The following is a 19922-nucleotide window of genomic DNA, read 5'->3' as shown; positions in this document are numbered from 1 at the left end:
CATTGGGTACTAAGGGTGAGGCATACTGTAAGCACCACCTGGCACCGGAATACAGGTCCTAGCTCCTTGGTTCCTAACTCCAGTGTTTGGAATAATGTCTGGATACATAGTAAGCGCTTAGAAAATACTGATGGAAATAAAATCCGTCCAGTAATCTTTAACCTTTTAAATCATTTCTTGAACAGAAATAAAAGTCTGCCTCAAGACCCTTACAGAAGAGATTGTTTACTGAATCTCTCTCTCTCTGTGTGTCCCTCCCTCTCTCTTATCACACACACACACACACACACAGCACCTGGAAGACTTAGTCACAAAGGAAGTTTTTAGGAAGTCTTTACAGGAACATACTGATTTACTTCCGTCTTTGAAGCATCTCAGTGTAGACATGGCTGGGTGTTCCTGTTGCCTCCTCACTCCTTGATAGTAAGTATCTCAGGGCAGGTGGTAAGCCAAGATCTTGCTGACACAGTTACTAAAAGCTTTCACCGTGGAGCACTGCCTGGGAAGCATAGTGAGACATGATTCGGGCCCAATTAAAACTCAGGATGAGGTGTATTCTCAGAGACCAGTGTGCACACATAAATCAGCACCTAAACACTTCCTCTGGGCTTGGGCAGCCCTCAGTGAGCTGACTGCTTTTTATAGAAGCTGAACTCGTTTTCTCATCAGCTCTGAGTGTTCAGGCTGTTGAGTGGGGGTTATCATGGTGCTCTGCCTTTTTGCAGTGCCAGATCCTGACAGAGCATGTTCTACAGCTGTTCTCGTTACTAGCGTGCTCACTGGCTACCTGGCTGCACCGCACTTGTCTTTTCTCTGAACTTTGTAATATACCGTTTGTAAGCCATGAGGATCCATGTGTATTCTGCCTTTGTGACATGCCTTGTGAGTCATTCTGTGCTCTCCTAAGGTTCACAAAGATCCAGCAAGGAAGCCTTTTGCAATGCAAAGAAGAAATGAGTCTTTTACACACTTGCTTCTGGAGAGAAGCATATCCAGCCTCCACAAACCGGTAACACGCTATCAGCCATTCCCCTTCTTTAGGAAGTCCTGTGTGGTCTTACTAAGTGGTTCCTCAGGACCACTGTCAGTCCTCCCTACCGTAGGTGTGCTAGAGCCTGTCTGCAAGCAAAGGTCTGGAATTCTCTTCTGAATTTTTGTGCACGGGAACACAAATAAAATGTGATTTTTGCACACAAATGGAAAGGCTAAAAGTAGTGAAAACGCCACCACCACAGGACACAGCAGTGGACACTGAGTATCTGAGAGTAAGGGCCATTGGGAGGCAGCATCTGGGTGGGAGCAGTCACAAGCGGTGCACAAGCGCCGCTTCGCAGTCAACAGTGCCCAGCTTCACACGCTACCTTCTGCTGCTCCACTTCCTGCTTATCAGGTGGCAATAGCACCTCTTAATGCTGTGAAATGGACATGAAATACCTTATTTCAGAAAACGACCCTCATATATTGCCTCCTAGTGTGGGTCCCAGGCACTGACTAAACATATAGCCTCTGGCATCTTCTGGGATAGTAAGAGCTGGGTTAACAGAAAAAAAAAATCCTGAGAATTCCTAGAGATGTTTCAAAGCATAACACAATCCTCTCAATTGGAAAGAATGAAAAGCTCTGCCCATGAAGCAAAGCATTACTGACTAAATGTCTCAGAGAACTTGCAGGGCAGGGGCGACACCCCCTGAGCTAAAGGGTCAGGAGAACGGAGAGAAGGAGGTCTGGCAAGCATGTTTCTCTTACCTGAATTCAGATGCCTCTTGAACGGCAAGGGAAGAGATGGGTTGGAGTTGGAACTGTGAACAAGCAAGCCTAGGGCCTCAAGTGTGGGTTTGTGGGTGTTGGCATCATTCAGATTTGCCGAGGGCAAGAAAAGAAATGATTCAAGGGAAAAACAGGGAGAAAAGGGGGAGGAACGAAAGGAAGAGATGGAGAGATGGGGGAAGGACAGGAAGGGAGAAACCAAAGGCTAGGAGTAGAGCAAGGGGACGGGAAGATAAAAAAGAAGAGCTGAGATTCACTGGGCCAGCCTTGTCAGCAGGAGTGCCCAGGGGATTGCTGCAAGTTCCTCAGCAGCCACAGGAGGACACCCTCATCTTTATCCTCCATCACTTCCTGAGCAGTTTTCCACCTATGGAACTTGCGAACATCCCACATTCTCCTTTCCAGAACTTGTTGATTAGTAATGATTAGATTCACTTCTGGCTGTCCACTGGACTGAAAACACAGCAGCCGCTGCTGCCACCTGGCTTGCAGATCAGTGAATCCGGGGAAACGGCCACATGGAAATCTTTCCCAAACCTGTTTCATACTACCCGAAGCTTTGGAACGTTCTTTAATTTTGTCTTCTAGAAGAGATTTGGCCAGAATTTCTTGGGCATGAAGAAAGCAAGCAAATGCCAAGGGCATGAACACTTTTGGTGTGAGAACGTAATGATTTTAATATTTAGCAATATTACACATACCCAGCCGATGTATTAACTCACAAAAAATATTAGTTTCTCTTAAAAAAAAAAGAAAAGAACTTTAATCTAAGGTTATTGGGATTACAAAAATACATTTCTTTAAGTGATTTGAGCTCAGTAATCGAGAGCCAGAGATGAGATGTTCCGAAGCTTCTGCTCATATGAATCTCATGACATAAAAAAAAAAGAAGTTTATTTTCATATTTACAGAAGAAACATGCTGATTGCTTCTTAAAATTCCCTTTGGAATTCCACAGTGACCCTATCTTTAAAGGTGGGGAGTATTTCAAATTAAAGAAGGCAGTTTGGCAACAGCTCCCAGTGCACCTGGATTGGGCACCTGGTCACACCACCGACCAGTTCCGGGTCCTCTTCTACCGGTTGTTCTATCTCAGAGCATCAGGAACTTCCACCTACAAAAACAGCGAAGCGACGAGCATGTTAGAGGACATCCTCACGCCACCACCGTGGCGTGTATTCCCCAAGAATAATGTAGATGTAGCATCTACATTGTAAGTGTGGAGGTGAATCACCTACAGTTTCGTGGTGAACATTCTGACAAGTGGTGAATCCTTTTAGAATGCAGATGATACTGTTGTGTTTTGTTTTGTTTTTAAAGGAAATTTGAATGTTTATATGTTGGAGTATCGCAAAATGATCCTGGCTGAGACAATAAGTTGGCACAAATGTACTGGTCGGAATGGAAATGTGTTAATTCGCTCACTCATGGCACCCACCCCCTACGTTCACACTTGTCGTGGTCTCGCGAGCACAAATGTTTAAAAGATTGGCAGGAATTCGGAGAGGCGGCTTTGAGAGCACCCGGCAGTGGAGGCTGACTCATGGGATAAATTTCACCTTAGGATCTGGGGGGACTTACCCTCCGGAGCTGTCTTATGCTGCTCCCGCGGATGGCTTCCATGAGGTTCTCGTGAGCCGATCTCTGTGGGGTAGAGGGCCGGGAGCTGTCTTCCGTTTTCTTCTCTTGCACTGACCTCAGAGAATTCTTTATCTCCTTGAGGATGTTGTTTGGCTGTTTCTTCACCTTTTTCCCTTTCTTCTTTCGCTGTCCATTTTGTAGAGCCCGCTGGGCGCTTTCCTGCTGTTTAATGACTTCTGCGATGTTTCTGGTGATGAGCTTTTTCTCTGGGAGAGGAGGAGCAGGGGGAGAAGGAGGAGGAGGTAGCAGGTGGGGAGGAAGGGGAGGAGGGGGCGGGGGCGGGGGCGGGGCCACGGGAGACTGGGGTCTGCTCCTCCCGGTGTGGACTTTCTTGGAGACCTTGGGAGATGACCAGGGAGATTGTCTTGGCGATGGGTATGGAGAAGAGCCAGGCGTCCCTCTTTGCCAGACTTTGGTCCTTAGCGTAGCACCTGCATCAGACCCCTCTTGCTGTTTTTGCTCCTGCATGCGTTTTTGCCTCTGTTTATCCATATTCCTTGTTAAAATACTTGTCATACTCATTCTTGGTCCTGGGAGCTCAAAATGGTAGCCCAGCCGCAGCAGCGTGGTGTTCTCCTTGAGCAGCTTGACGATCTCCATCTCCACTTGGGACCCCATGATGTGCCTCTGGTTGTGGAAGCGCAGCTCGGTCAGCACCGTGTTGTGCTGCAGGGCTCGCATGATGGCCAGGATCCCCTTGCCGGTGATGAAGTTCGACTCCACGTTCACGCTGGTGATATGCCCGTTGACCTTGAGCATTTCTGCAATGGCAATGGCCGCAGCATCGTCAGCGCGTGTGTTGGCCAGACTGAATGTCTTCACCACTGTGTTCTCCTTGAGAGCCTCTGCAAACCGAGAGAGGGTCTGCGTGGTGATGTTCTCGATATTGTTCAGATTAACCTCTGTGGTGTCAGGGTCATTGCTTTTAATCTTTTCCAGAGCATCCTCAATAACAGTGGGATTTCCACAAGGGTGAATGGCAGCTGGTGACTCTGTGTTCCTCTGTGTCCCTCCACTGTTGCCATTGGTTAAATTTATATTTTCTATTTGACTTTTAAATGTCTTTGGCTTCGAGTTGTCAGAATTAACACTATTGTGGCTTACAGTGCCATTCATATGCTTTATGGCTTCAGCAGTAGTTTCCTCTTCCTCACTGTCCTCTTCTTCTTCCTCTTGAGACTCCTCTTGTCCCTCCTCTTCCTCCTCTTCTGTACACACCTCCTCAGAGACTTCGCTGTTGCTCTCAGTGAAGATTAGTTCTTCCTCACTCTCTTCCTTGTCTTCTTCTGCAAACTAAGGAGTGTAGTGACATCGTTAAGGTTTCTACTTGAAGCATATTTATCAGTGTACAGAAGTAACACATGAGCCTGTAATCCCAGCACTCAGGGAGGCAGAGGCAAGTGGATCTCTGTGAATTTGAGGCCAGTCTGGTCTACAAAGCAAGTCCAAGACATCCAAGGCTACAAAGAAAAACCCTGTCTCAAATAAAATAACAAATGTACCACAGAGGTCTGTAGTGAGCAGAATTAGCAAGTCCTTGTCTGAATCTAGTTCAAGTGACCAAGGTCACCATTTTGTTGCATAACCAGTAACAGCTTTTCTGTAAACATTTGTCTTCTACCAAATAGCCAGCATCTATTGAATAAAAAATATGGGATTATTTTTCTAGTTTGAACACGTAAGTCAGAGCTTCAACTTCAGAAAATGCCAGATAAATTCTTCAACATTTTAGGCCTAGCAAGATCCATCAACAGATAAAGGTAGTCAAGGCATAAGCGCAGTGGAATTCGATCTCTGGGTCCCACGTGAAAGGAGAGAACTGACTGCACAAGGTTATCCTTTGCTGCATGTGCCATCATGAATAACAAAATAAAACAAGAAAGTTTAAGTTGACTCATTTGGTTCCAGTCTTGCCAGGCTATGCCTCTCTCTGGAATCAGTGCACCAACCTTTCCATTTCCTCATGCCAAGCAAGTACAACAGAAGCCAACAATATGGTAGGGAATTCGTTTTGTTTATTTATTTGTTTGTTTGTTTCTTCTTTTGGATTTTTGATTTTTCAAGACACGAGTTTCTCTCTGTGAAGCCTCGCCATCCTGGACTCACTTTGTAAACCAGACTGCGTCAAACTCACAAAGATCCACCTGCCTCTGCCTCTGCCTCTGCCTCTCCAAGTGCTGGGATTATAGGCGTGTGCCACTGTGCCCAGCTGAATTCCTTTTTCTTAATGCTCAAAATTTTACCAGGCCTGTTGGGACACACTTACTATCCTGGCTAATTGGGAGTTGAAGAAAGAGGGTAGTGAGTTCAAGGCTTGTCTAGGATAGAGAGTGAGTCAGAAGTCAGCCTAAGCAATTTAGACTCTGTCTCAGAAGAGCCAGGGCTGGGACATGGCTGAGCAAAAGAGTTTTTAGTCAATTGCAGATGTGACCACGCCAAGTGCCCTCTGTCCTGTTTTCTCTCTGCGTACAGAAGCAGATGCAGTTTGCTGCTCTGGCCTTTGTCTGTTGTGTCATGGCATCTAGAAAAGAATGTGGAAACTCCACACTCCCATATGACTGCTGATCAGGGCAGGGTAAAACCTGAGATCCTGAAGAACAGTAGCCTCCCCAAGTCCCCCAGCAGTGTGCGTTAGCAGACAGCAGCAGAAAAGCTCAAAACGAGGGCTGGCCAAGCCCGAGGCTTTAAACTTACTTAGCACCCATTGTAAAAGGCTTTCAGGTAAATGGGATTTGAAGCTGGGTGGTAGTGACACACTCCTTTAATCCCAGCACTCTAGGGAGGCAGAGGAACTGAAAGTTCAAGGCCAGCCTGGTCTGCAAATCAAGGACAGCCAAGGCTACAGAGAAAGAACCTGTCTCAAAAAAACTCAGAAAACAAAACAAACAAATAAAAATGGGATTTGATTTAGCTTTGCTACTTCTGTTCAACTAGGACCTCTGCACACTCTCCCAAAAGACTGTTTTTTCCATCTTATCTTTTAATACAAAAGGTGTTAGAAGTGCTGAATGTGTCTGATTTTTCTTTACTCTCTTGTGAGTCCTTCTTATCTTTTTTAGAATCCCCATAGCCCCTACTGCCCCCACAGCCTGAATTCTTTCCTCTACATTGAAGTACTTTTTTTTTTTTTTCTCAACTTCAAGGGGCGTTGTTGTCCGTGGCATGTAGATAGATGGAGCTTTGGAAAACACTGTGTTGGGCTCCAGGTTTCTCTGCCCAGCTGCTGTCACAATTAGCCTCCAGTTAGCCACACTTGTTTGGAGTGGCAGGCACCAAGTGATGGCCTGGGAAAGGGTCAGCCTCTCCTGGGATGACCTATCCAGTCTCAATTTACTTGATGTATTAGGAGAGAGAGAGAGACTGTGCGTGTCTGTGTCTCTGTGTCTGTCTGCCTGTTTGTCTTCTGAAAGATCGGTAGAGGGACAAAGTCATAAGTCAATAATACAAAACACCCTGCAATAAATAAATAAATAAAGGCATCAGTGGGACGGAGTTCTGACAACCCCACCCCCAGTCCCTTTGTTTTATGTACGTTCTTGTAAGTGGAACCCCATCAGCTACCTACAGGTGTGCACTGCCCTGTCTCCAAATCGAGAGTATGCTGCCTTTCAGGCAACCACGAAACCTCATCTCCTTTATGCTTAAAGGTCTTTAGGCTCTATTTGAAAAAGCTGTTCCCCTTCAAAATACATCTAAGAATCATGTCAGCTCTCTAGCAAGGTGAGCTGTTGCTAATATCTAAAAATGCCTCTTCCTGGGGTCCTACTTCAACACTACCTGAGTTGTCCCTGGGATGATGTCGGGGCTTCCCGGAAGCTATTGTCTCACCTTAACTTTTGTTTCCCATTTCCTCAACAGACTGTTAAAATGGTTGTCGGTCTGTATGGTTTTTTTTCACCTAGCACAGTTCTTAGCATGCTATAGAGGCTCAGTAAACATTGCTTATTCGGTAGATGATCTAAGTTGACATTGATTAACTCCATCTCATAGTCAGGACTCTATCTATAAGAAAATACTGATAAGGTCAGGTAGGGCAAGGTAACCAATCATCCTGGATGTTTGCCTGAGCCCAAGCGGTTTACCAGGATACAGGAATTTTCTAAAGCAGTCCAGGGCACTCTGAGAATCATTGATCACCCCAGGAGAGGAGCATATGGGAGAAAAATAGCAGGACAACGGGGAAGGTAGTATGATTCATAGAGCAATCCCTGCTCCTTTATGAATCCATCCTATACTGGAGGGGGTGGGCAATGCTTCCTTCATCTGCTGTGCTGGAGTTAGATCTGATCCTTTGGGAAATGGGGTTGGAAAGATATGCACGGAGGATGAGGTGGGAGGGACTGAGCAGAGAGAATGCAAATGCTGCTGAGTGTGGGGAGTAAATAGAGCCACAATGAGGAGATAGCCATTGACAGCCTTTTCCATCACCTCCATGACATCAGCACATCCATAAGGAAGCAAGAGGCTTGGCTGTCAGCCCTTGTCCTGGTTCTCCCTATAATTAGCTGGTTCACTTCACATAAATCACTAAACCTTTCTGGGTCTCCAGAAATTGAGTGATTCTTGCAGTCCTGGTGTTAACATATGCCCTAATCGCTGTGGGGAGTTGAGAGGCCACAGCTGGTTGGGCCCTACCCCAAGTTCTCCTCTACAGGTATTGAAGAGGCTTAGCGTGTGTGCTTTCTGAAGTACCAGGTGACGTTCGTCGGGCTGGCCAGGCAAGTCTACCAGTCTGGAAGACAGCCTTCGCGCCGAGTCTCTAATTTCAATTGCAACTTGAGTGACAAGCTGCTACCCTCACATAAGTTGCTTAATTTCTCCCAGTCTCAGCTCTCAAGTGAAGAAGAGTAAGACGAGAAGAGACAATGTGAGGAAAGTCATTGGCACCTGTGCCTTAAACCCAGCAGCTACTCTAGTGAGGAGAACTGGACTGTTTCGTGTCCAGGGTGCCTAGAGCTGATGTAGTACACATTTGTGTCACCCTTGATGGACTGGAAAAAAAGGCTGTCACTCACAAGGTGCTACACAGAATATTTCAAAACATTCACAAGGCCTGGTCCCTTCCGCCGCCCAGACCCCAACTCCTCCTCACGGACCCTCTTTGAGCCATTGTCACTGAGACCTGCCCCCTCTCTCCTCAGCTGCTTGGAAGTTTTTCCTGCTGGTTGGCCTGGATCTACTCCCTCAGTCAGCCGCTTCTTTTCAGTACCCTTGTGACCCCAGAGACAGCTGGCTGGGACAGTGAAGTGGGAGAAAAGTGAGCCAGATGAGAAAGGAATCAAAGTCGGTAAAGAAGGCAGCCGCTCTAAGGACCGATAAGCCATTGGCAGGATCAGCAAAACCTTTGGCAGCGGGAGATGAGGGTCAGTGACAGCTGACAACAGGCTTTGCCCTTTAGTTCTCTCTCTGTCATAACATCATGACATTAAAATGCCTTTGTCCTGTTATTGTTGTAGGTGTCTCTATGTCCTGGCTTCTTACAGACAGTTGTGTTCTTATTATGAAGGAAATTCTTTAGTGAATATGATAAGATGTCATCCTATTTCATCAGACTGTTGACTCTCACTTCCATTCCAAACCAAAAATCAAAAACAAATAAGGAAACCAAGCAAACCAACTCTTAAGTCATGGTTGGGGAAGAAGTGGCTAGTTCAAATCTTGACTGGTACCCCCTCTGCTGTCTCCCCCTGTTCCTTGCTATTGTAGCCATAGTGGCCTTGAAAGATCCTGGCTTGGTCCCAGTGGCCCTTTCCAAGATGACTAACAAGGGCAAAGCTCATACATATCTTGCTTCAAATGTGAACAGAGCAGCTATCACCAAGTTCTCCACAGCTCCCACATCAGTATGGTAGAAAGCTGGCCACCATGAGCCTTTTCAATTATAAGTGATTTCAGTGGAGCACATAGGCTTTTAAATAAATGGTTGTTCCTGGCCTGTTTCCTCGCATGAAGTCAGGGTTTCTTTCCTCTACTAACATTATACTGTAATGACTTTCCCCAAGAAAAGTCTTCTGAACTTCCTTTCAGTAATAACTCATTTGGGGAATTCAAAATGGCTCTTCCCTGGGCAGCACTCAGGGCTTCCTAGCCTGAGTTGTCCAATACAAGTGTGTTTCCTTGTCTCAGAATCCCAAGGAGAAGTAGGAAGATTCTCAGAGATGGATCTGCACCTGTGGGCTTAATCTGCATCTTTGGTGGGTTTCATCATGTAGAATCCTGTGTGGACATGTGCATTTTCTTTGGTGAAACTCTAGAACTTGTTAAAATCTCAAAGAAGTGGGGAATCTTGATTCATAAAAAAGAAACAAGAAATTGAACCCCCTCAATCGATATATGGAAAGAGAACCCTGAAGAAATGTTTGTCTGTACAAACTAACAACTTAAGGACAGAAGAGTACAAAGAACAAAGGCTCTTGATTCCATTCCCACATCCTTACTGAAGCCTTGAAAAAATAAAACTAATTTTACTGCTGCCATTATTGCTGTCAAAGAAACAGGAACTAAATATATTTAGCTGAAAAAATTTTTATCAGAAACATGCAATGCAATATCAGTTTGAGTATTTGGTGACTCATCCAAACCCGTACTCTAGTTGTGAAACGTTTTCTGCTCCAGGTTCCCATCTTAATAAAAGAAAGAGAGAGAGAGAGGGAAAGAGAGAGAGAGAGAGAGAGAGAAAGAAAGAGAAAGAAAGAAAGGAAGAAAGAAAGAAAGAAAGAAAGAAAGAAAGAAAGAAAGAAAGAAAGAAAGAAAGAAGGAAGGAAAAAACCTCACCAAGATTTGTTTTACTTACAAAATTGGTGAGACCATTTTTGGCCTGGAAAATATTTCAGTAATGAATACAACTGAGTTATGAGATGAAAATTGAAAGCTACAGAAAAGAGGGGTGTCGGGCATTGGAGTGGGGTTGGGGATCAGAATGATAGGTGCAGACAGGCACAGTTCTTGAAGCCTACCTTTCCACATTCCCCCAGCCGTTCCTTCTCCAAAAGTTTTTGGGACTCCTTTTCCCAGTATGCCATCAGCGCCTCCCTGCTGAAGTTCCCCGTGGGGGTTTTCTCTGTCAGACTCTTTTGCCTTAGCCCCACTGGAAGGGTTCGGTCGGGTTCAATGTCTTCCAGCTCCCTCTCAAGCTCCTTCAGCTCCTCAGCTGAGAGGGAGGCCAGGAGTTCATCCTCATCGATAGATTCATATTTACTAAGTCCCCTTCGGTAGCCAAACGTAGACATAGTCCCGGCCACGTCAGACACCCCAAGAGCTTGGAGAACCAGGCATTCAAGGCAAGCAGAGGCAGACAGGGAGGCAAGCGTCAGGCTGGTCGGCAGCTGCTGTGAGGAGTGGCCTCGGGAGCCTTTTAAGAGTGGTGATGCAGGGCTGTGACAATGTGGAGAGGGTGAAAGCATGGGCTGTTTTAGGCATCAGACGTCAGCTAGACATTTGAACACAAAGAATGTCCCATCGGTGGTGGATGGAGGTCTCAGAACCAACAGGGATTATTCTCTCAGCGGCCAGAGCCATATTTAGCCGAGCCTGATAGCTGCTGAGGACAGGCCGAGTGTTTCAGATAGGAGGCGACATGGTTCTCCTTACTTTGTGTTCAAACAACGGAGGATAAACTTTGTTTTGAAGATGTCTTGCCACACAGACACCGAGATTAACGAGCGGCCTCTTTCACTGTGAACTTAGGGGTTGAGAAACAGCATCACCATGTCCTATGGGCAGTTAGTGTGGTTCCTCTATAAACATATCCTGGGTGGTGCGATGGGGACAGGAACTACAAGACAGGATTCTGTAATTTATTATGCTTTGCTGTATATGTCATATGAGGCCCTTGCTGTATGTACTTCAGACTAACAGTTTGACCCTGGTTTACAGATTTGGGCAATGGAGATTGCCATGTCACCAAATGGCTGCCTCCTTCCTATGTGTGAGTACAAACTTCATTATTCCAATTTAATAAGACCGTCGCTGTGACAGTCCAATGCCAAGCACTCTGCATATTTCATATCACTTAATCCCACAATCTTATGAGGAGTAGTATCATTGCCCAACTCTGACAAGCACAGACCCCTGAAAGGTTGTGTAACTAGCCTAGAAAAAAGAAGCCAAGAAGTAGAAGGCCTCTAATTTTAACCCAGGTAGTATTGGGGCTGAAAATCAGAAAGACACTAATTTTTAATTACACATATGCATTCATTCTTGTGAAGGTGTTATACTATTTACAGGTTGTAGGATTTCACACTAATTTTAGAATGCGGATGTCTAAAGCTGTAGTGATATATGAGTGTAGAAATAAATACACAGACACACGTGCACATGTATGCAACCAGCTGCTGGTGACTCTCTGGGTTATTTCTAGGCTTGGGCTTTGGATGAAGCTGCTTCATGTGCTTACCTGAGAGTCCTTGAGTTCTCGTGGCTTTTGCTGCTTTTGGGCTATAAGCTACACTCACGTTTAATGAGGCTGCAACACCATTTTCTACAGTGGCTCACCTCCTACATTCCCAGGAGTGGAGAGTGTCCAGTTTCCTTACAACCCCCTGCTACTATTCATTTTCCTGGTCACAGTCATTTTAGTGAGAACAAAATGGTGGTTCTCAGTTTCCTGTTCACTAATGATGTTGAGTGGCCCTTGGTAAAATATTTGTGCTCATTTCTAAATTGAACTGTTCTTTTCTTTTTAACTGAGTTGTGGGAAACAAATATATATATGAGAAACAAATACTTCAATGACATTAATGATTTGTATATATTTCCTCAAATTCATTGCTTTGTCTTTTAGTATTTTTAGAAGGGTGTTTTTCTTTAAAATTTTGATGAGGTTCATCATATCATTTGTTATTCCATTGGTTGTTTCTTGGTGTTTATTGTTAAAAAGCATTTTCCTAATCCCAGGCTACAGAGATTTACTCCTGTGTTTTGCTCAAAAGTTTTTCAGATTTTGCTTTTTAGGTTTAGGCTTCTGGCCCATTTTGACTAAATGTTTGTTTACATAGAAAATAAGGTATGCATTTTTTTTTGTATATACAGATATCTATTCTTCTCAATACTATTTGTCAAGAGGAGTCTCTTCTCTGGTAAGTGGTTTGGCACCTTTGTGGAAAAGTAACTGACCATTGATGTAAGAATCAACTTCTGGGCAGTTCTTGTCTGTTGACATGTGTCTATCTATCTCTCTGCCAGCACTCTATAATCTCACTTTCTGTAGCTTTGTAGTGCAGTTGAACTCAGAGAGTGTGAGTTCTCGCACTTAATTCTTTTGCATGAATGGTTTAGCTAAATATGTTTCATATTAACTCATCGTATTCTGACTTCAGAATCAGACACTTTCCAGAAATGACATTCAAATAGAGAATAATGAAACTATGAATTATGAACCAATATTTAAAAATTACTTTTATATTTTGAGGACAGAGAATATTTGTTTATATTTCTGAAGTTCAATGTGGTTGAGTGACCATTAAGTCAAGGCGATTAACATCACTGGGTTTTGGTTTTGATCTTAAGCCAGTATCATACACTTTTGTGGAAAATGTGGTGCTTTTTTTTTTTTAATTAAGAAATAGATTTGAGTTTGGGTAGTGCCAAAATATGATTTGGATATGACAGATATCTAAATCTGGTGAATGAAATGAATTATTCAGCTTAACAATGATATTTTACATAAAAATAGTCAAAAGTATGCAAAAACTGCTTTTAAAAGGAGAAAATTGTGTAAATTGTAGCATTGGTCAGTGCAAATATTTGAGAACAAATAATTATGTAAAATTAGGAGAACTGTGTTTGAATCTTTTCTTTGTAAGTTTTTGATATATTTAATTCACTTTTGTCTTGAAATTTACTGAATACACAGCATGTGTTAGACTTCAATTGAACTACTTAGATTAGAGCAGTGAACAAAACAACAAAGTCTTTCTTCATGGAGAACAACAGAAACACATAAACACAGAACATATCAAACAGAGTGTCTACAGAGAAGATTGGACAAGGTGGGAGCATGAAGATTTGGGGAGGGCAACACTTACTTCAGAAGGCTTCTGTAATAAGACAGCATTTTGAACACAGATCTGGAGAGGCCCTCTATGCGTGTAGAATATAACATACACAATATATGATCATGAAATCATTGCACAGGTATTCTCAAAATTATAGACTTGGAATTCAAAGGATCATTTTGAAATAACTTTAACTAACATATAATAGATAATTTAACTTTTTCTTATATCAAGAAAAGAACAAAACATCCCATTGGACATGTATTCTAAGAGTCAATATTTTATATTTTAGAATTTTCACTTGGTCTAATTGATCAAGATAATTAGAAACAATGTAGTATAGTGCAGTACAAAGCCCTTTCAAGACTACTGTGCTTTGTTTAAAAAACATCACTGCCTGTTGAAAAGTTTTTGTTGTTCTTGAGGGGCTGATTCGCTAAAACATGTAACGTCTCACGATAATGCAGTTCCTTGTTAAGGGAAAACTGAGTTTTCTCTTTCAAACTGTTGCTCTTTTCCCTTTTAGTTTTTCCTTGAAAACGTTCCTGGCTGTTCGTCCTCACTACTTGTGAGGTGTCTCTGCTCTGCAAGCTAGGACTGAAGACAAGAACTCAGAAACCAGTCCAGTTTCTGCCCTCAAGGAGTAGAGAGGCAGTGTAGAGCCACCAGCTAGGTACCAGAGGGGGAGCCAGAGCCCTGCAGGGAGGAAGATGAGGGCGATGTGGACTGGTGGAAGGCACAGGGGTGGGAATGGGTTCCAGGCAGAGAGGCAGCCTCTGAGGAAGTGCTCAGCAGAGAGAAAACAAAAGTGAACTTTGCTTGACAGAGTGGGGGTGTAGATGGAGACCAGGCAGAAACCTCCCTGGTTCAAAACTTGCTTAGGAAGTTAGTCCCACCACACTGCACCAGCGCAGTGCCCTCCTCATGCTGAGTGCTCACGGATGTCGAGTTTTCGATACGAAGATCTCTGTAGGTCATGTTGAGCGGTTCCTTAATACCACCTAGCACTGTGTGCTTATCTCTCCCGTTAACCCACACAGCTGCCATGTGTCATGTCGCCTGAAAGTCCATTGTTTAGGCACGTGCCGTGACAACCATCTGAACTCCAAGAGATGGGAACAGGCCGTCGGTTCCTCCAGGGGTCGGTAGTACCCCTTGCCAGGAGGCTGGTACTCCGTTTATGTTCTGTCTCTTCACTTTCTGTATTTTATTTGCATGTTTTACACACATAGTGGGGTTTGTTGCAACATTTTCTTTTTCAATATGAGCCACCATGAGAATACTGGGAACTGCACCTGGGTCCTTTGCCAGAGCAGTTAGCACTCTTAACTTCTGCGCCATCTCTCTAGCCCCGACTTTGACATTTTCATCCATGCACATGCTATGCTGTGCTCATACTCTTGCCTCCCTGACTACCCATCCCCCCCTGTTTCCAAATAACTCCTATGTTCATCTTTGCTCTTTAGTGTGGATTCCTCAGATACAGGCAGTAAGTGTTCTCCTAAATACCCAGGCACATAGAACTACTTCAGCCTAACAGAGAGGGAGAACACCTCTTGTAAGAACGATTTTGGCAATGGTTTCTGTACTATTGGTGACTACTATTTAGAGGCGTTAAAGGGCCATATAATTGTCTTTTTACTTCAAGCTCAAATCTACCAGAACTGCCTTCAGAGAAAGCTTTTCTATCCCTAACACAGTGACCGCCCCCCTAACTTTCTCCTGCTCCTGGACAGCGGAACACTTACAAAGGCCACTGGCCATGCTTTTTGGTCACTGTCCCCTCATCTGTGTGTGGTTCACAGCTAAGAACCAGCCCAACTGCCCAGGAAGCACTCCAACTTCAGGGCGATGGTTTTGTTCATTTCATGAATGTTTTTAATCTATCTATCTATCTATCTATCTATCCATCTATCATCTATCTATCATAAATCTTATTGTGATACTGTGAATTGGACCCAGGGCCACATTTACATCTGCTCTCACAGCACACCCACCCCCTTTGTTTTTTGAAATAGGATCTTACTGAGTTTCCTGCATTGGCATTGGACTCACTCTGTAGCCTCAGTGGACTTTGAACATGTGAGCCTCTTGCACTTACCTCCAATGTAGCTGAGAATACAGGCAACTGTCACCAGGCCAGGGTAACTTTATTATTATTATTATTGTCCGTAAGTTGTTGAGGAAAACAGAAATCACATTATACTGCCATTTGTTAGCATGAAAATTTTCTTTATTTTTCACAAATGTCGAAGATGTTTTGCCTGCTTTATAATTATTATTAAGTTTTACCTAATCCCTCCCTGTGCAGATACAAAGCTGCTTCCTGGAATAAGGCTAACACGTTTTCCACTTACACAGAAGGCCTTGAGTTTCCCCACTTCTGGCAGCTGGTTTGCATCAAGGCTGATGTGGTGTAGTTCCTAAGGAAGTTAAGCTTCCAAATTTGCTCAGTCTGTTTACTGGAGCCTCTAAGAAGACTAGAGGAAGGTTCCCAGGGGAGAAGTTTAGGGACTGGCCAAGCTCTGGACAGACAGCAAACAGCAGACAGGCCCCAGGGATTTGATGAGAACTGGCGATTCCCTTATCAAGCCTGCACTCTCTGGCTTGGCAGACAAGCAAATCTCCCAGCTATGCCAACTTGTGGCGGAGAGTGTGAGTCAAATTTAAAATTATTAGGGCTATTTATAATAGCATCTCACAATTGTATAACATTTATAGTTTACAAAATAGTTTTTATATAGCCATAGTTCCAGGCAGTACATGACCTCCCTTTATTAATGTATATTCTAATGCTGTGTGTCAGATAGCATTTGATGAATATGATTTATTCCATTTTACAAAAGATAAAAGTGGGTTCTGAGAATTTAACAATATCTTATATCACCTCCCTCTAGGGGATGCAGCCTTGCCAGGCCACAGAGAAAGATGAGGCAACCAGTCCTGATGAGACCTGATAGGCTAGGGTCAGATGGAAGGGAGGAGGACCTCCCCTATCAGTGGACTAGGGGAAGGGCATAGGGGAAGAAGGGGGAGGGAGGGTGGAAATAGAAGGAGATGAGGGAGGGGGCCACAGTTGGGATACAAATTGAATAAATTTTAATAAATGATAATAAAAAAGAAAAAATTTATATTCATCCAGATAACAAGTGATGGGTATGGTTATGTTCTATAACTCCCAGCTGCTTCTCACACTGGTGTGACATTTTGTGTACCAAAAGGAAGGACACATAAAATGAAAGAGTGAACTTTGGAATGGAGCTTCTGTGGTTTTTGGTCACATACAGCTGATCTGTATGTGACTTAAATCTTAATCTGACTTAAACATATAGAAATAATTGTATCGTATGCAAATGAAAAGGCGAACTAACAATGTTAAAACTGTGACTGTGTGTGTGTGTGTGTGTGTGTGTGTGTGTGTGTCTTTGAGGAAAAAAATCCCAAAATGGGAAATAAATGAATTCCATCAATCAAGCCTTTTATCTTCTACAACAGGTCGTGGGTGTGAAATTCCACGATGAGACAGCAGATTTTATACGCATCATCTGAAGTGCTAACATCTTTCGCTTGAGGTGCAGGAAAGGTTCTGTCATTGATTTCCCAGCCGCACCAAGGATACTTTCCTGCGCGCTTTCTCCTCAACGTCAGGACGGCCTCCGCTTAGAAGCAAGTCCTGCTGGAAACCATCAGGTATGTAGGCCCTGCTCTGAAGAGGGTGGGAAGGCAGTAGGGTCAGAGCAAAGTACTGGAATATGGGGGGTGCTTATGTGGAACAGACACTGGGGCTCTCTCTTTGGCACTTCTGTCAGGAAAATCCAAGACTCAAAGCAGTAACTGACCTTTCCTTCCAAACAGCTCTGACTTGTTGAGATTCACACTCGTTTCTGTAACCCCATCTTCCCTTGTTTCTTATTTGGAGCTGTTTTTCAAGGTTTTTATATGATTCTTTGCCAGTTAACACCCTACACGGAACTGAAAAACCTCCCTTTTAGCTCTTCAATCTACACACGCGTGTGTGTGTGTGTGTGTGTGTGTGTGTGTATGTGTGCGCATATGTGTGTGTAAATACCATTTGAGAACCAGTATGAAAATATCAGAGGCTGGCAAAGCTACCTCTGTTGATCTGGGAAGAATTGTGCTGCCACTGAGGGCTCTCGTCTTCTGCTCTTAATGGTCTTATCAGCACAGCAACAACAATAAACTGTGCTACCAGCCCAAGAACCAAGCTCTTTCTCTGAGGCAGAAGATTCCACTGGGTGTGGGTAGGTGTTGGGTGAAGGGCACCTGAGCAGCTGCTTACATTGTCCTTCCCTGTCAGATATGGGTTCCTCCTGTTCTTTCTTCTAAAGTGACTCTTTAAGGTTGTAATTTATATAAAACTCATCTATTGTAAGATTAAATTTAAATGGCCTTTTAAAAATATATACATTTACCGAGCTGTGTCACCATCATCATCAAAAATCAAGTCTGAACATATCTCTTGGTCCCCAAATATTCTTTATTGCAATTAACCCTCTTCCTAGCACACAGACCCAGACAGCCACTGACATGTTTATTTTTGGTTTTTCGAGACAGTGTTTCTCTGTGTAGCCTTGGCTACCCTGGACTTACTTTGTAGACCAGGCTGGTCTTGAACTTACAGCAGTCTTCCTCCCTCTGCCTCCCAGAGTGCTGGGATTAAAAGTGTGCACCACCATGCCCAACTACTAAAATATTTTCTGTCTTAGATTTGCTTTGTAGACCAGGCTGGCGTTGAACTTTCAAGAGATCCACTTGCCTCTGCCTCCCCAGTGCTGGGATAAAAGGTGTGTGCCACCATGCCTGGCTAACTTTTTTAATTTTATGTATGTTTTTAAAATATATTTTAAGATATTTTATTTTTTATTACAATTTTAGAGACAGCCTGCAAATGAGTAAGTAAGCCAAGCTTGTCTTAAACTCATGACCGTTCTTTTGAGTTCTGGAATTACAGGTGAACACCGCCACCCCTGTTTTAAACTTTTTTTTAGCTGTCAAGTAAGAGAATTTATCTGTACCTGTGAGAAGCCATCTGATGATCTTAGATGTTTACAGTTCAGATAAGTGATATTTGGGTTTTATCAGGACATCCTTCAGCCTGCAGTCACCCTGTAGCTTCTCAAGTACTTCCAATGAGGTGCCAGAATGGAGACTGAAAGGTACCAATGAGTCAAAGCCTAAGCAGGTGTTAGCAGCCTCCCATCAAAAGTGGTTGGAAGTATTACTGCATTGAAGTATTCTGGAAAACAATTTAGTTTCAGGTGTTCAGAGGCATTCAGACATTCAGGAGAACAGTGTGCTAACCACTGACTGCCATGCCCACCTCCTCGGCTATCAGAGAACAAATACTGTGTGTGGAAAGAGAACATGGACTTTACCTTGAACAGAAAGAAGTGGATTCTGGCATCTCCCACAGTTTCTAATTAAATACGATAGGTGAGTTCCAAAATGCTTTAGCTTAAATTGCCTTGGGAAATCCCAGCAGGGACATCTCACATGGTAAAAGCAATGGCTGTCTCCTTACTGGGATCCAAACTGCAGAATGAGTGTTCCTGTCCAGGCCCTGGGATGGAACTGCCGGATTCAAATTACGAGACCGTCTCCTGTTGAAAACAGCAAATCCCCAGACATCCCCAGCACTCCTTGACGTTACACAACACGGACTACTGAGGTCAAATGAGTCTCCTTTTCCTACACACCTCTTCCCTAAGATGCCCTCTTCTTCTGTTGGCAGCAATAGATGACTAGGACTCCATAAACCCGAAGAAGACATGAGGATTTTATGTGCTAGGCTCAAGAGTTCTGTGCTGAGTTTTTACCTTCTGAATGTTCTCCACGTATTTAGAGACGGCGCTGACATAGGTCTCCGTGCTCTGAGACGCCACCATGACAGCGTGCAGGCCTGTTCCTTAGGGCGGACATGCTCACTTCCGCAGCGTCAGGGCCGGTTCCATCACTCTATGATAACAGCAGCTGTTTTCTCGTGCTCCTGGTTTAGGTATGTGTAATGACTGAAATGCTTTTATCAACCAAGAAGCTAAATGATCTGCAAAGCATGATTCAGACTGTTTCACCATCTATCTTAATGATCAGATACGTTTGCACGCTTCATCTAAGGATGCGAAGGCAATTGATTTTTTAATATTTGTTAGTTGACAAAATGATATACATATGTATGACATGGAACATGCTGTTTTAAAATCTGTATATATTGTAGGATGGCTAAATTGAGCCAATTAGCGTACACATTGTCTCAAATATTTAATATTTTATGGTGAGAATACTTAACATCTAAACTACCCTTTTCTTCTTGGAGGGTGGAGAGGGTTTGTTCTGGTTTATGGTTTGAAAGAATATAGTCCACCATGTTGGTTTGATGGCTGGCACTGTAGCAGAGGGAGTACACAGGAACTGGTCACGCTGGGTCAGCAGCCAGGAAACAGATGCCAGTTTGGAAGTGGACTTCATTACAAAGTCTCAAGGTTCCACTAGCTCAGTCTC

The 19922-nt window shown here is 43.7% G+C and overlaps 1 protein-coding gene across 1 annotated transcript; it reads right to left on the bottom strand.

The window, feature by feature from the left end:
- Positions 1–2473: 2473 nt before the first annotated feature.
- Lmod2 (leiomodin 2) lies at positions 2474–10730 on the bottom strand. The gene is made up of 3 exons (XM_021638785.2): positions 10365–10730; positions 3349–4701; positions 2474–2881 (listed from the first exon to the last, which is right to left on the bottom strand). Exons 1-3 carry the CDS (start codon positions 10635–10637, stop codon positions 2855–2857), a joined length of 1653 nt encoding a protein of 550 aa, XP_021494460.1. The 5' UTR covers positions 10638–10730; the 3' UTR covers positions 2474–2854.
- Between the last annotated feature and the right edge of the window lie 9192 nt (positions 10731–19922).

This window comes from Meriones unguiculatus, chromosome 21 (genome assembly GCF_030254825.1).
Source record: "Meriones unguiculatus strain TT.TT164.6M chromosome 21, Bangor_MerUng_6.1, whole genome shotgun sequence".
NCBI lineage: Eukaryota > Metazoa > Chordata > Mammalia > Rodentia > Muridae > Meriones > Meriones unguiculatus.
This window is presented reverse-complemented; position numbering and strand designations above follow the sequence as displayed.

What these genes read in the sequence shown, in the direction of transcription:
- Lmod2 (XM_021638785.2), bottom strand. Translation starts at nt 10,637, where the DNA reads ATGTCTACGTTTGGCTACCGAAGGGGACTTAGTAAATATGAATCTATC. An exon ending in GGCTGGGGGAATGTGGAAAG is followed by an intron (nt 4,702 to 10,364) that starts GTAGGCTTCAAG and finishes TACACTCCTTAG; the next exon opens with TTTGCAGAAGAAGACAAGGA. An exon ending in GCATAAGACAGCTCCGGAGG is followed by an intron (nt 2,882 to 3,348) that starts GTAAGTCCCCCC and finishes CTGTTTTTGTAG; the next exon opens with GTGGAAGTTCCTGATGCTCT.